Consider the following 15,024-nt stretch of genomic DNA (forward strand, 5'->3'; position numbering starts at 1 on the left):
TCAGGAGGGTAGACTAAAGATATTAGACTAGAGGTTCAGGAGGGTAGACTAAAGATATTAGACTAGAGGTTCAGGAGGGTAGACTAAAGATATTAGACTAGAGGTTCAGGAGGGTAGACTAAAGATATTAGACTAGAGGTTCAGGAGGGTAGACTAAAGATATTAGACTAGAGGTTCAGGCGGGTGGACTAAAGATATTAGACTAGAGGTTCAGGAGGGTAGACTAAAGATATTAGACTAGAGGTTCAGGAGGGTAGACTAAAGATATTAGACTAGAGGTTCAGGAGGGTAGACTAAAGATATTAGACTAGAGGTTCAGGAGGGTAGACTAAAGATATTAGACTAGAGGTTCAGGAGGGTAGACTAAAGATATTAGACTAGAGAACCAGGAGGGTAGACTAAAGATATTAGACTAGAGGTTCAGGAGGGTAGACTAGAGGTTCAGGAGGGTAGACTAAAGATATTAGACTAGAGGTTCAGGAGGGTAGACTAAATATATTAGACTAGAGGTTCAGGAGGGTAGACTAAATACATTAGACTAGAGGTTCAGGAGGGTAGACTAAAGATATTAGACTAGAGGTTCAGGAGGGTAGACTAAAGATATTAGACTAGAGGTTCAGGAGGGTAGACTAAAGATATTAGACTAGAGGTTCAGGAGGGTAGACTAAAGATATTAGACTAGAGGTTCAGGAGGGTAGACTAAAGATATTAGACTAGAGGTTCAGGAGGGTAGACTAAATATATTAGACTAGAGGTTCAGGAGGGTAGACTAGAGGTTCAGGAGGGTAGACTAAAGATATTAGACTAGAGGTTCACGAGGGTAGACTAAAGATATTAGACTAGAGGTTCAGGAGGGTAGACTAAAGATATTAGACTAGAGGTTCAGGAGGGTAGACTAAAGATATTAGACTAGAGGTTCAGGAGGGTAGACTAAATATATTAGACTAGAGGTTCAGGAGGGTAGACTAAAGATATTAGACTAGAGGTTCAGGAGGGTAGACTAAAGATATTAGACTAGAGGTTCAGGAGGGTAGACTAAAGATATTAGACTAGAGGTTCAGGAGGGTGGACTAAAGATATTAGACTAGAGGTTCAGGAGGGTAGACTAAAGATATTAGACTAGAGGTTCAGGAGGGTAGACTAAAGATATTAGACTAGAGGTTCAGGAGGGTAGACTAAAGATATTAGACTAGAGGTTCAGGAGGGTAGACTAAAGATATTAGACTAGAGGTTCAGGAGGGTAGACTAAAGATATTAGACTAGAGGTTCAGGAGGGTAGACTAAAGATATTAGACTAGAGGTTCAGGAGGGTAGACTAAAGATATTAGACTAGAGGTTCAGGAGGGTAGACTACAGATATTAGACTAGAGGTTCAGGAGGGTAGACTAAAGATATTAGACTAGAGGTTCAGGAGGGTAGACTAAAGATATTAGACTAGAGGTTCAGGAGGGTAGACTATAGATATTAGACTAGAGGTTCAGGAGGGTAGACTAAAGATATTAGACTAGAGGTTCAGGAGGGTAGACTAAAGATATTAGACTAGAGGTTCAGGCGGGTGGACTAAAGATATTAGACTAGAGGTTCAGGAGGGTAGACTAAAGATATTAGACTAGAGGTTCAGGAGGGTAGACTAAAGATATTAGACTAGAGGTTCAGGAGGGTAGACTAAAGATATTAGACTAGAGGTTCAGGCGGGTGGACTAAAGATATTAGACTAGAGGTTCAGGAGGGTAGACAAAAGATATTAGACTAGAGGTTCAGGAGGTTAGACTAAAGATATTAGACTAGAGGTTCAGGCGGGTGGACTAAAGATATTAGACTAGAGGTTCAGGAGGGTAGACAAAAGATATTAGACTAGAGGTTCAGGAGGGTAGACTAAAGATATTAGACTAGAGGTTCAGGAGGGTAGACTAGAGGTTCAGGAGGTTAGACTAAAGATATTAGACTAGAGGTTCAGGCGGGTGGACTAAAGATATTAGACTAGAGGTTCAGGAGGGTAGACAAAAGATATTAGACTAGAGGTTCAGGAGGGTAGACTAAAGATATTAGACTAGAGGTTCAGGAGGGTAGACTAGAGGTTCAGGAGGGTAGACTAAAGCTATTAGACTAGAGGTTCAGGAGGGTAGACTAAAGATATTAGACTAGAGGTTCAGGAGGGTAGACTAAAGATATTAGACTAGAGGTTCAGGAGGGTAGACTAAAGATATTAGACTAGAGGTTCAGGAGGGTAGACTAAAGATATTAGACTAGAGGTTCAGGAGGGTAGACTAAAGATATTAGACTAGAGGTTCAGGAGGGTAGACTAAAGATATTAGACTAGAGGTTCAGGAGGGTAGACTAAAGATATTAGACTAGAGGTTCAGGAGGGTAGACTAAAGATATTAGACTAGAGGTTCAGGAGGGTAGACTAAAGATATTAGACTAGAGGTTCAGGAGGGTAGACTAAAGATATTAGACTAGAGGTTCAGGAGGGTAGACTAAAGATATTAGACTAGAGGTTCAGGAGGGTAGACTAAAGATATTAGACTAGAGGTTCAGGAGGGTAGACTAAAGATATTAGACTAGAGGTTCAGGAGGGTAGACTAAAGATATTAGACTAGAGGTTCAGGAGGGTAGACTAAAGATATTAGACTAGAGGTTCAGGAGGGTAGACTAAAGATATTAGACTAGAGGTTCAGGAGGGTAGACTAAAGATATTAGACTAGAGGTTCAGGAGGGGAGACTAAAGATATTAGACTAGAGGTTCAGGAGGGTAGACTAAAGATATTAGACTAGAGGTTCAGGAGGGTAGACTAAAGATATTAGACTAGAGAACCAGGAGGGTAGACTAAAGATATTAGACTAGAGGTTCAGGAGGGTAGACTAGAGGTTCAGGAGGGTAGACTAATGATATTAGACTAGAGGTTCAGGAGGGTAGACTAAAGATATTAGACTAGAGGTTCAGGAGGGTAGACTAAAGATATTAGACTAGAGGTTCAGGAGGGTAGACTAAAGATATTAGACTAGAGGTTCAGGAGGGTAGACTAAAGATATTAGACTAGAGAACCAGGAGGGTAGACTAAAGATATTAGACTAGAGGTTCAGGAGGGTAGACTAGAGGTTCAGGAGGGTAGACTAATGATATTAGACTAGAGGTTCAGGAGGGTAGACTAAAGATATTAGACTAGAGGTTCAGGAGGGTAGACTAAAGATATTAGACTAGAGGTTCAGGAGGGTAGACTAAAGATATTAGACTAGAGGTTCAGGAGGGTAGACTAAAGATTATTTGACTAGAGGTTCAGGAGGGTAGACTAAAGACATTAGACTAGAGGTTCAGGAGGGTAGACTAAAGATATTAGACTAGAGGTTCAGGAGGGTGGACTAAAGATATTAGACTAGAGGTTCAGGAGGGTAGACTAAAGATATTAGACTAGAGGTTCAGGAGGGTAGACTAAAGATATTAGACTAGAGGTTCAGGAGGGTAGACTAAAGATATTAGACTAGAGGTTCAGGAGGGTAGACTAAAGATATTAGACTAGAGGTTCAGGAGGGTAGACTAAAGATATTAGACTAGAGGTTCAGGAGGGTAGACTAAATATATTAGACTAGAGGTTCAGGAGGGTAGACTAAAGATATTAGACTAGAGGTTCAGGAGGGTAGACTAAAGATATTAGACTAGAGGTTCAGGAGGGTAGACTAAAGATATTAGACTAGAGGTTCAGGAGGGTAGACTAAAGATATTAGACTAGAGGTTCAGGAGGGTAGACTAAAGATATTAGACTAGAGGTTCAGGAGGGTAGACTAAAGACATTAGACTAGAGGTTCAGGAGGGTGGACTAAAGATATTAGACTAGAGGTTCAGGAGGGTAGACTAGAGGTTCAGGAGGGTAGACTAAATATATTAGACTAGAGGTTCAGGAGGGTAGACTAAAGATATTAGACTAGAGGTTCAGGAGGGTAGACTAAAGATATTAGACTAGAGGTTCAGGAGGGTGGACTAAAGATATTAGACTAGAGGTTCAGGAGGGTAGACTAAAGATATTAGACTAGAGGTTCAGGAGGGTAGACTAAAGATATTAGACTAGAGGTTCAGGAGGGTAGACTAAAGATATTAGACTAGAGGTTCAGGAGGGTAGACTAAAGATATTAGACTAGAGGTTCAGGAGGGTAGACTAAAGATATTAGACTAGAGGTTCAGGAGGGTAGACTAAAGATATTAGACTAGAGGTTCAGGAGGGTAGACTAAAGATATTAGACTAGAGGTTCAGGAGGGTAGACTAAAGACATTAGACTAGAGGTTCAGGAGGGTGGACTAAAGATATTAGACTAGAGGTTCAGGAGGGTAGACTAGAGGTTCAGGAGGGTAGACTAAATATATTAGACTAGAGGTTCAGGAGGGTAGACTAAAGATATTAGACTAGAGGTTCAGGAGGGTAGACTAAAGATATTAGACTAGAGGTTCAGGAGGGTGGACTAAAGATATTAGACTAGAGGTTCAGGAGGGTAGACTAAAGATATTAGACTAGAGGTTCAGGAGGGTAGACTAAAGATATTAGACTAGAGGTTCAGGAGGGTAGACTAAAGATATTAGACTAGAGGTTCAGGAGGGTAGACTAAAGATATTAGACTAGAGGTTCAGGAGGGTAGACTAAAGATATTAGACTAGAGGTTCAGGAGGGTAGACTAAAGATATTAGACTAGAGGTTCAGGAGGGTAGACTAATGATATTAGACTAGAGGTTCAGGAGGGTAGACTAAAGATATTAGACTAGAGGTTCAGGAGGGTAGACTAAAGATATTAGACTAGAGGTTCAGGAGGGTAGACTAAAGATATTAGACTAGAGGTTCAGGAGGGTAGACTAAAGACAGACTAGAGGTTCAGGAGGGTAGACTAAAGATATTAGACTAGAGGTTCAGGAGGGTAGACTAAAGATATTAGACTAGAGGTTCAGGAGGGTAGACCAAAGATATTAGACTAGAGGTTCAGGAGGGTAGACTAAAGATATTAGACTAGAGGTTCAGGAGGGTAGACTAGAGGTTCAGGAGGGTAGACTAAAGATATTAGACTAGAGGTTCAGGAGGGTAGACTAAATATATTAGACTAGAGGTTCAGGAGGGTAGACTAAAGATATTAGACTAGAGGTTCAGGAGGGTAGACTAAAGATATTAGACTAGAGGTTCAGGAGGGTAGACTAAAGATATTAGACTACAGGTTCAGGAGGGTAGACTAAAGATATTAGACTAGAGGTTCAGGAGGGTAGACTAAATATATTAGACTAGAGGTTCAGGAGGGTAGACTAGAGGTTCAGGAGGGTAGACTAAAGATATTAGACTAGAGGTTCAGGAGGGTAGACTAAAGATATTAGACTAGAGGTTCAGGAGGGTAGACTAAAGATATTAGACTAGAGGTTCAGGAGGGTAGACTAAAGATATTAGACTAGAGGTTCAGGAGGGTAGACTAAAGATATTAGACTAGAGGTTCAGGAGGGTAGACTAAATATATTAGACTAGAGGTTCAGGAGGGTAGACTAAAGATATTAGACTAGAGGTTCAGGAGGGTAGACTAAAGATATTAGACTAGAGGTTCAGGAGGGTAGACTAAAGATATTAGACTAGAGGTTCAGGAGGGTAGACTAAATATATTAGACTAGAGGTTCAGGAGGGTAGACTAAAGATATTAGACTAGAGGTTCAGGAGGGTAGACTAAAGATATTAGACTAGAGGTTCAGGAGGGTAGACTAAAGATATTAGACTAGAGGTTCAGGAGGGTGGACTAAATATATTAGACTAGAGGTTCAGGAGGGTAGACTAGGGGTTCAGGAGGGTAGACTAAAGATATTAGACTAGAGGTTCAGGAGGGTAGACTAAAGATATTAGACTAGAGGTTCAGGAGGGTAGACTAAAGATATTAGACTAGAGGTTCAGGAGGGTAGACTAAAGATATTAGACTAGAGGTTCAGGAGGGTAGACTAAAGATATTAGACTAGAGGTTCAGGAGGGTAGACTAAAGATATTAGACTAGAGGTTCAGGAGGGTAGACTACAGATATTAGACTAGAGGTTCAGGAGGGTAGACTAAAGATATTAGACTAAAGGTTCAGGAGGGTAGACTAAAGATATTAGACTAGAGGTTCAGGAGGGTAGACTAAAGATATTATACTAGAGGTTCAGGAGGGTAGACTAAAGATATTAGACTAGAGGTTCAGGAGGGTAGACTAAAGACATTAGACTAGAGGTTCAGGAGGGTAGACTAAAGATATTAGACTAGAGGTTCAGGAGGGTAGACTAAAGATATTAGACTAGAGGTTCAGGAGGGTAGACTAAAGATATTAGACTAGAGGTAATGAGCAGCATTAGTTCTGGAGGTTGGAGCTTTTCCTTCCTGGTTCCTTCCTGGTTCCTTCCTGGTTCCTTCCTGGTTCCTTCTGGGTTCCTATCTCTTCTCTTATCACGTATGGAACCAGAATTTAATCGAGCTTTTGACCAATTACACAAGACTTTAGTTCTAGGTTAACCGAGATTAGGCGGCCTGTAATCTCTCGTGGACATATTTTCGTTGGACAGATGAAAAAACGAAAATTTGTCAAGACTCATATAGAATTATTGTGATTACGAGCATCAGTAGTTTCTGTTTTTTCCCTCTGTCTCTCTCTGACTCTCCCTCTGTCTCTCTCCCTCTCTCTCTCTATCTCCCTCTCTCTCGCTCTCTCTTCTCTCTCTCTCTCTCCTCCCTACCTCCATGCCTCTCTCTCCCTCTCTGTCTCTCTCTCCCTCTCCCTCTTTCTTTCTCCAGGATATACAACGTCTCCTTCCTGACTGTGTACTATCGGCCCGAGGAGACGGAGGACATCCCCTTTATCTGCTCAACCAATCGGGAGAATGGAATGCTGCGGTGTTCCGACGTTCCGCGTCGCCGAGTGGACGGGTCCTGGTGCACGCTGGGGGCAGAAGGGGTAGGGGAGGGGCCTGAGGCAGATGGACCAATAGGAGGCGGGTGTGTGAACTGGTACCGGTATTATAATATCTGTCGGGCTGGGGAGCTAAACCCTCATAAAGGAGCCATCAACTTTGACAACATCGGATACGCCTGGATCGCTATCTTTCAGGTAGTTATTATTGATGACTGACTGACTGACTGACTGACTGACTGACTGACTGACTGACTGACTGAAGGACTGACTGGCTGATTGACTGACTGACTGACTGGCTGACTGACTGTCTGACTGTCTGACTGATTGACTGACTGATTGACTGATTGACTGACTGACTGACTGATTAATTGAGAAAATAAATAAATCAGGTTGGAACGAGGAAGTAGTGTGTGGGTTGGTTGGTTGAATAATCACATGTATTCAAGAACAAATTCTGTCACAGCTCACCACACGTCGCCCAAACAGAGAAACCCCCAGATAGAGAGATGTCTGGAACCAAGTTGTGTAAATTCTAGGCAGGAATCTCTCTCATCTCTGGAGAGTCTCTGGCATTTCCTCTCTTGACAAACTACCGGACACACACACACACACACACACACACACACACACACACACACACACACACACACACACACACACACACACACACACACACACACACACACACACACACACACACACACACACACACACTCAGAAACACTAGCCAATGTGTGTTTTTCCAGCCTGCTGTCTGTCTGTTCAGTATCATGTTTAAACCTTTTCTTGTTAGCTATAATCTATACCTGCTACTGGTCTGATGTCCTTCCGCTGGACTGAATTTAAGAAACAATACTGTCTCTGTCAGGGACTTTGCTGTTAGGCCCCACTACGTCATCAGCAAATGTGTGATTGTGAACTATCTTTGGGTGATCGCTTTGCAGTGGTTTATTAATATTTATGTGTGATGTTGTTTTCGCTCCCTTTATTTGTCTTTCTGTCTCTCACCTCTCTCCCCCCCCCCTCTCTCTCTCTCTCTCTCTCTCTCTCCCTCTCTCTCTCTCTCTCTCTCTCTCTCATCTCTCTCCCCCCCTCTCTCTCTCCCCTTCTCTCTCTCTCTCCCCCCTTCTCTCTCTCTCTCTCTCTCCCCCCTTCTCTCTCTCTCTCCCTCTCTCTCTTGTATCTCTCTCCCCCCCTCTCTCTCTCTCCCCTTCTATCTCTCTCTCTCTTTCACTGTATATCTCTCTCCCTCCATCCATCCCTCCCTCTCTCTCTCTCTCTCACTCTCACTGAGAGTATATATATCTCTCTCTCACTATATATCTCTCTCTCACTATATCTCTCTCTCTCTCTCTCTCATCCCTCCCGCCCGCCCTCTCTCTCTCTCTCTCTCTCTCTCTCTCCCATCCCTCCCCCTCACTCTCTCTCTCTCTCTAACTTTCCCTCCCTCCCCTCCCTCTCTCTCGCTCCCTCCCTCCCTCCCTCCCTCCCTCCCTCCCTCCCTCCCCCCCTCTCTCTCTCTCCCCCCCTTGATCTCTTCCTCTCCCTCTATCTCTCACTCCCCCTCTCTCCATCTATCTCCCTCTCCCCCTCCATCTGTCTCCATCTCTCTCTCCCTCTAGGTGATAACTCTGGAAGGCTGGGTAGACATCATGTACTATGTAATGGATGCTCACTCCTTCTACAACTTCATCTATTTTATATTCCTCATCATCGTGAGTAACTTCAATCTACAAATCTATTATCATTATCATTATCAGACAACTACAACTAGGATTCAACTCCAGACAAACCAACTAGATTATCATGACTTTATCAGACCACTTCAACCACGATTCAACTCCAGACAAACCGACTAGATTATCAGGACTTTATCAGACCACTACAACTAGGATTCAACTCCAGACAAACCAACTAGATTATCATGACTTTATCAGACCACTACAACTAGGATTCAACTCCAGACAAACCAACTAGATTATCATGACTTTATCAGACCACTTCAACCACGATTCAACTCCAGACAAACCGACTAGATTATCAGGACTTTATCAGACCACTACAACTAGGATTCAACTCCAGACAAACCAACTAGATTATCATGACTTTATCAGACCACTACAACTAGGATTCAACTCCAGACAAACCAACTAGATTATCAGGACTTTATCAGACCACTTCAACTAGGATTCAACTCCAGACAAACCAACTAGATTATCATGACTTTATCAGACCACTTCAACTAGGATTCAACTCCAGACAAACCAACTAGATTATCATGACTTTATCAGACCACTTCAACTAGGATTCAACTCCAGACAAACCAACTAGATTATCATGACTTTATCAGACCACTTCAACTAGGATTCAACTCCAGACAAACCAACTAGATTATCATGACTTTATCAGACCACTTCAACTAGGATTCAACTCCAGACAAACCAACTAGATTATCATGACTTTATCAGACCACTACAACTAGGATTCAACTCCAGACAAACCAACTAGATTATCATGACTTTATCAGACCACTACAACTAGGATTCAACTCCAGACAAACCAACTAGATTATCATGACTTTATCAGACCACTTCAACTAGGATTCAACTCCAGACAAACCAACTAGATTATCATGACTTTATCAGACCACTTCAACTAGGATTCAACTCCAGACAAACCAACTAGATTATCATGACTTTATCAGACCACTACAACTAGGATTCAACTCCAGACAAACCAACTAGATTATCATGACTTTATCAGACCACTTCAACTAGGATTCAACTCCAGACAAATCAACTAGATTATCATGACTTTATCAGACCACTTCAACTAGGATTCAACTCCAGACAAACCAACTAGATTATCATGACTTTATCAGACCACTTCAACTAGGATTCAACTCCAGACAAACCAACTAGATTATCATGACTTTATCAGACCACTTCAACTAGGATTCAACTCCAGACAAACCAACTAGATTATCATGACTTTATCAGACCACTACAACTAGGATTCAACTCCAGACAAACCAACTAGATTATCATGACTTTATCAGACCACTTCAACTAGGATTCAACTCCAGACAAATCAACTAGATTATCATGACTTTATCAGACCACTTCAACTAGGATTCAACTCCAGACAAATCAACTAGATTATCATGACTTTATCAGACCACTTCAACTAGGATTCAACTCCAGACAAACCAACTAGATTATCATGACTTTATCAGACCACTTCAACTAGGATTCAACTCCAGACAAACCAACTAGATTATCATGACTTTATCAGACCACTACAACTAGGATTCAACTCCAGACAAACCTTTTGTGGGATATTATTTTGTGTTTCGTGCCCCACGTAGTCACATTTCGTTGTTAGTTTATTGATTTATTGTTTTGATTTTGCTAAGTTTAATAAATATGTGGAACTCAACATCCGCTGCGCCTTGGTCCGAACGTGACAAGTGGCAATATCTTCCGCTATTATCCTCAGTAATTTTCCATCCAGATTGTCAGACCCCGGTGGCTTGTCATTGTTGATAGACAACAATAATTGCTTCACCTCTTCCACACTGACTTTACAGAATTCTAAATTACACTTCTTGTCTTTCATAATTCATAATTCGATCAGATATACTTGGATGTGTAGTGTCAGCGTTTGTTGCTGGCATGTCATCCCTAAGTTTGCTTATCTTGCCGATGAAAAAATTGATTTAAGTAATCTGCAATATCAGTGGGTTTTGTGATGAGCCATCTGATTCAATGAATGATGGAGCTGAGTTTGCCTTTTTGCCTAAAATGTCATTGAATTTCATTGAATTTCATCCAAAGCTTTTTATTATCTTCATGATAAGAAGATTCTTCTTCTTTTTATTTAGTTCAGTCACATGATTTCTTTGGCCAATCGGTTGTGCAGCCAGACTTATCTGCCATTCCTTTTGCCTCATCCCTCTCAACCATACCATTTTTTTCAATTACTCATCAATACAAGGGGATTTTAACAGTTTTTACAGTCATTTTCTTAACGGGTGCTTATTAGTATCTGGAGTGCTGTGTCTGGTTGCTCCTCATTACACACCAACAAATATTATTTACATCATCAACATATGAATCACTACAAAACGTATTGTATGACCTCTTATACACTGTATTAGTCCAGCCTTTGGATCTGTGGTTTTCCTAGATATGGCTACTATATTGTGATCACTACATCCTACATCCTAACCCTACAAAACATACTGTATGACCTCTTATACACTATATCAGGCCCTTTGGATCTTTGGTTTTCCTAGATATGGCTACTATATTGTGATCACTACATCCTACATCCTAACCCTACAAAACATACTGTATGACCTCTTATACACTATATCAGGCCCTTTGGATCTTTGGTTTTCCTAGATATGGCTACTATATTGTGATCACTACATCCTACATCCTAACCCTACAAAACATACTGTATGACCTCTTATACACTATATCAGGCCCTTTGGATCTTTGGTTTTCCTAGATATGGCTACTATATTGTGATCACTACATCCTACATCCTAACCCTACAAAACATACTGTATGACCTCTTATACACTATATCAGGCCCTTTGGATCTTTGGTTTTCCTAGATATGGCTACTATATTGTGATCACTACATCCTATGGATTTGGATACAGCTTTAAAACAACTTTCTGCAGCATTAGTAAAGATGTGATCAATACATGTTGATGATTTCATTCCTGTGCTGTTTGTAAATACCCTGGTAGGTTGACTGATAACCTGAACCAGGTTGCAGGCACTAGTTACAGTTTGAAGCTTTTTCTTGAGTGGGCAGCTTGATGAAAGCCAGTCAATATTTAAATCACCCAGAAAATATACCTCTCTGTTGATATCACATACATTATCAAGAATTTCACACATTATTCAGATACTGACTGTTAGCACTTGGTGGTGTATAGCAGCTTCCCACCAGAATGGGCTTTAGGTGAGGCAGATGAACCTGTAGCCATATTACTTCAACAGTATTTAACATGAGATCCTCTCTAAGCTTTACAGGAATGTGGTTCTGAATATGTGTGTGTGTGTGTGTCGTCCTGGTAACTACGTGTGTGTCTTCCTGGTAACTCTGTGCGTGTTGTCGTGATAATTCTGTGTGTGTGTGTTGTCACGGTAACTCTGTGTGTGTTGTCCAGGTAACTCTGTGCGTGTTGTCGTGATAATTCTGTGTGTGTGTGTTGTCACGGTAACTCTGTGTGTGTTGTCCTGGTAACTCTGTGCGTGTTGTCGTGATAATTATGTGTGTGTGTGTTGTCACGGTAACTCTGTGTGTGTTGTCCTGGTAACTCTGTGCGTTTTGTCGTGATAATTCTGTGTGTGTGTGTTGTCATGGTAACTCTGTGTTTGTCCCTCCCTCTCCAGGTGGGCTCGTTCTTCATGCTGAACCTGTGCCTGGTCGTCATAGCGACCCAGTTCTCAGAGACGAAACAGCGCGAGAACGCCCTGATGAGGTCGGAGCAGCGTGCCCGTTACCTCAGCAACGCCTCCACTCTGGCTTCCTATCAGGAGCCGGGGTCCTGCTACGAGGAGATACTGCGCTACATCGGACACCTGTACCGTAAACTGACCCGCAGAATCGCCCGGGCCGTCACCCACTGCTCTACACACACACCTCGCCGCACCTGTCCCTGTTGGACACACACACACCAACACACACCCAAAGGAGAGGTGAACGGACTGGCCAATCGGCACTCGGGACACACCCATGGCGTCTTCCACCTTGCTCATCGTCCTCCTCCTCTTCCTCGTCCGTCTAACTGTGTGGGGGTGGAGATGAGTAACGGAGGAGTAGGGAGGAGGGGCAGGGAGTTAAACTACCCTTCTATCTACCCCCACGACCTCTACGACCTGGTGTTAGAACACGATAAGAGTGAGTGAGTGAGTGAGTGAGTGAGTGAGTGTGTGTGTGTGTGTGTGTGTGTGTGTGTGTGTGTGTGTGTGTGTGTGTGTGTGTGTGTGTGTGTGTGTGTGTGTGTGTGTGTGTGTGTGTTCTAAGCGTGTGTTCTCTCAGTGTGTGTGTTCTCGCAGTGTGTGTGTTCTCAGTGTGTGTTCTCAGTGTGTGTTCTCAGTGTGTGTTCTCAGTGTGTGTTCTCTCAGTGTGTGTTCTCTCAGTGTGTGTGTTCTCTCAGTGTGTGTTCTCTCAGTGTGTGTTCTCTCAGTGTGTGTTCTCTCAGTGTGTGTTCTCTCTCAGTGTGTGTTCTCAGTGTGTGTTCTCAGTGTGTGTTCTCTCAGTGTGTGTTCTCTCAGTGTGTGTTCTCTCAGTGTGTGTTCTCTCAGTGTGTGTTCTCTCAGTGTATGTTCTCTCAGTGTGTGTTCTCTCAGTGTGTGTTCTCAGTGTGTGTTCTCTCAGTGTGTGTTCTCTCAGTGTGGGTGTTCTCTCAGTGTGTGTTCTCTCAGTGTGTGTTCTCTCAGTGTGTGTTCTCTCAGTGTGTGTTCTCTCTCAGTGTGTGTTCTCTCTCAGTGTGTGTTCTCAGTGTGTGTTCTCTCAGTGTGTGTTCTCAGTGTGTGTTCTCTCAGTGTGTGTTCTCAGTGTGTGTTCTCTCAGTGTGTGTTCTCAGTGTGTGTGTTCTCTCAGTGTGTGTTCGCAGTGTGTGTGTTCTCAGTGTGTGTTCTCTCAGTGTGTGTTCTCTCAGTGTGTGTGTTCTCAGTGTGTGTTCTCAGTGTGTGTTCTCTCAGTGTGTGTTCTCAGTGTGTGTTCTCTCAGTGTGTGTTCTCAGTGTGTGTTCTCTCAGTGTGTGTGTTCTCAGTGTGTGTTCTCAGTGTGTGTTCTCCGTTTGTGTTCTCAGTGTGTGTGTTCTCTCAGTGTGTGTTCTCAGTGTGTGTGTTCTTAGTGTGTGTTCTCTCAGTGTGTGTTCTCTCAGTGTGTGTGTTCTCAGTGTGTGTTCTCTCAGTGTGTGTTCTCAGTGTGTGTTCTCTCAGTGTGTGTTCTCTCAGTGTGTGTTCTCAGTGTGTGTTCTCTCAGTGTGTGTTCTCTCAGTGTGTGTGTTCTCTCAGTGTGTGTTCTCTCAGTGTGTGTTCTCAGTGTGTGTTCTCAGTGTGTGTTCTCTCAGTGTGTGTTCTCTAAGTGTGTGTGTTCTCTCAGTGTGTGTTCTCTCAGTGTGTGTTCTCTCAGTGTGTGTTCTCAGTGTGTGTTCTCAGTGTGTGTTCTCTCAGTGTGTGTTCTCTCAGTGTGTGTGTTCTCTCAGTGTGTGTGTTCTCTCAGTGTGTGTTCTCTCAGTGTGTGTGTTCTCTCAGTGTGTGTTCTCAGTGTGTGTTCTCTCAGTATGTGTTCTCAGTGTGTGTTCTCAGTGTGTGTGTTCTCAGTGTGTGTGTTCTCAGTGTGTGTTCTCTCAGTGTGTGTGTTCTCAGTGTGTGTTTCTCAGTGTGTGTTCTCTCAGTGTGTGTGTTTCTCTCAGTGTGTGTGTTCTCAGTGTGTGTTCTCTCAGTGTGTGTTCTCTCAGTGTGTGTTCTCAGTGTGTGTGTTCTCAGTGTGTGTTCTCAGTGTGTGTTCTCAGTGTTTGTTCTCTCAGTGTGTGTTCTCAGTGTGTGTTCTCTCAGTGTGTGTTCTCAGTGTGTGTTCTCTCAGTGTGTGTGTTCTCAGTGTGTGTTCTCTCAGTGTGTGTTCTCTCAGTGTGTGTGTTCTCTCAGTGTGTGTTCTCAGTGTGTGTTCTCTCAGTGTGTGTTCTCTCAGTGTGTGTTCTCAGTGTGTGTTCTCTCAGTGTGTGTTCTCTCAGTGTGTGTTCTCTCAGTGTGTGTTCTCAGTGTGTGTTCTCAGTGTGTGTTCTCTCAGTGTGTGTTCTCTCAGTGTGTGTGTTTTCTCAGTGTGTGTTCTCTCAGTGTGTGTTCTCAGTGCGTGTTCTCAGTGTGTGTTCTCTCAGTGTGTGTTCTCTCAGTGTGTGTGTTCTCTCAGTGTGTGTTCTCTCAGTGTGTGTTCTCTCAGTGTGTGTGTTCTCTCAGTGTGTGTTCTCAGTGTGTGTTCTCTCAGTGTGTGTTCTCTCAGTGTGTGTTCTCAGTGTGTGTTCTCAGTGTGTGTGTTCTCAGTGTGTGTTCTCTCAGTGTGTGTGTTCTCAGTGTGTGTTCTCTCAGTGTGTGTGTTCTCTCAGTG

At 42.8% G+C, this 15,024-nt stretch overlaps 1 protein-coding gene across 1 annotated transcript in view; it reads left to right on the forward strand.

The window, feature by feature from the left end:
- The window catches only part of LOC139542274 (voltage-dependent T-type calcium channel subunit alpha-1H-like), a 98,147-nt gene that overhangs the window by 42,625 nt on the left and 40,498 nt on the right, over nucleotides 1-15,024 (forward strand). The window contains exons 7-9 of the mRNA XM_071347507.1: nucleotides 6,771-7,083; nucleotides 8,511-8,603; nucleotides 12,303-12,810. Coding sequence (XP_071203608.1) covers nucleotides 6,771-7,083; nucleotides 8,511-8,603; nucleotides 12,303-12,810 — 914 coding nt within the window. The remainder of the gene's footprint in view (nucleotides 1-6,770; nucleotides 7,084-8,510; nucleotides 8,604-12,302; nucleotides 12,811-15,024) is intronic.

Source organism: Salvelinus alpinus, chromosome 2, assembly GCF_045679555.1.
Source record: "Salvelinus alpinus chromosome 2, SLU_Salpinus.1, whole genome shotgun sequence".
NCBI classification, from domain to species: Eukaryota; Metazoa; Chordata; class Actinopteri; order Salmoniformes; family Salmonidae; genus Salvelinus; species Salvelinus alpinus.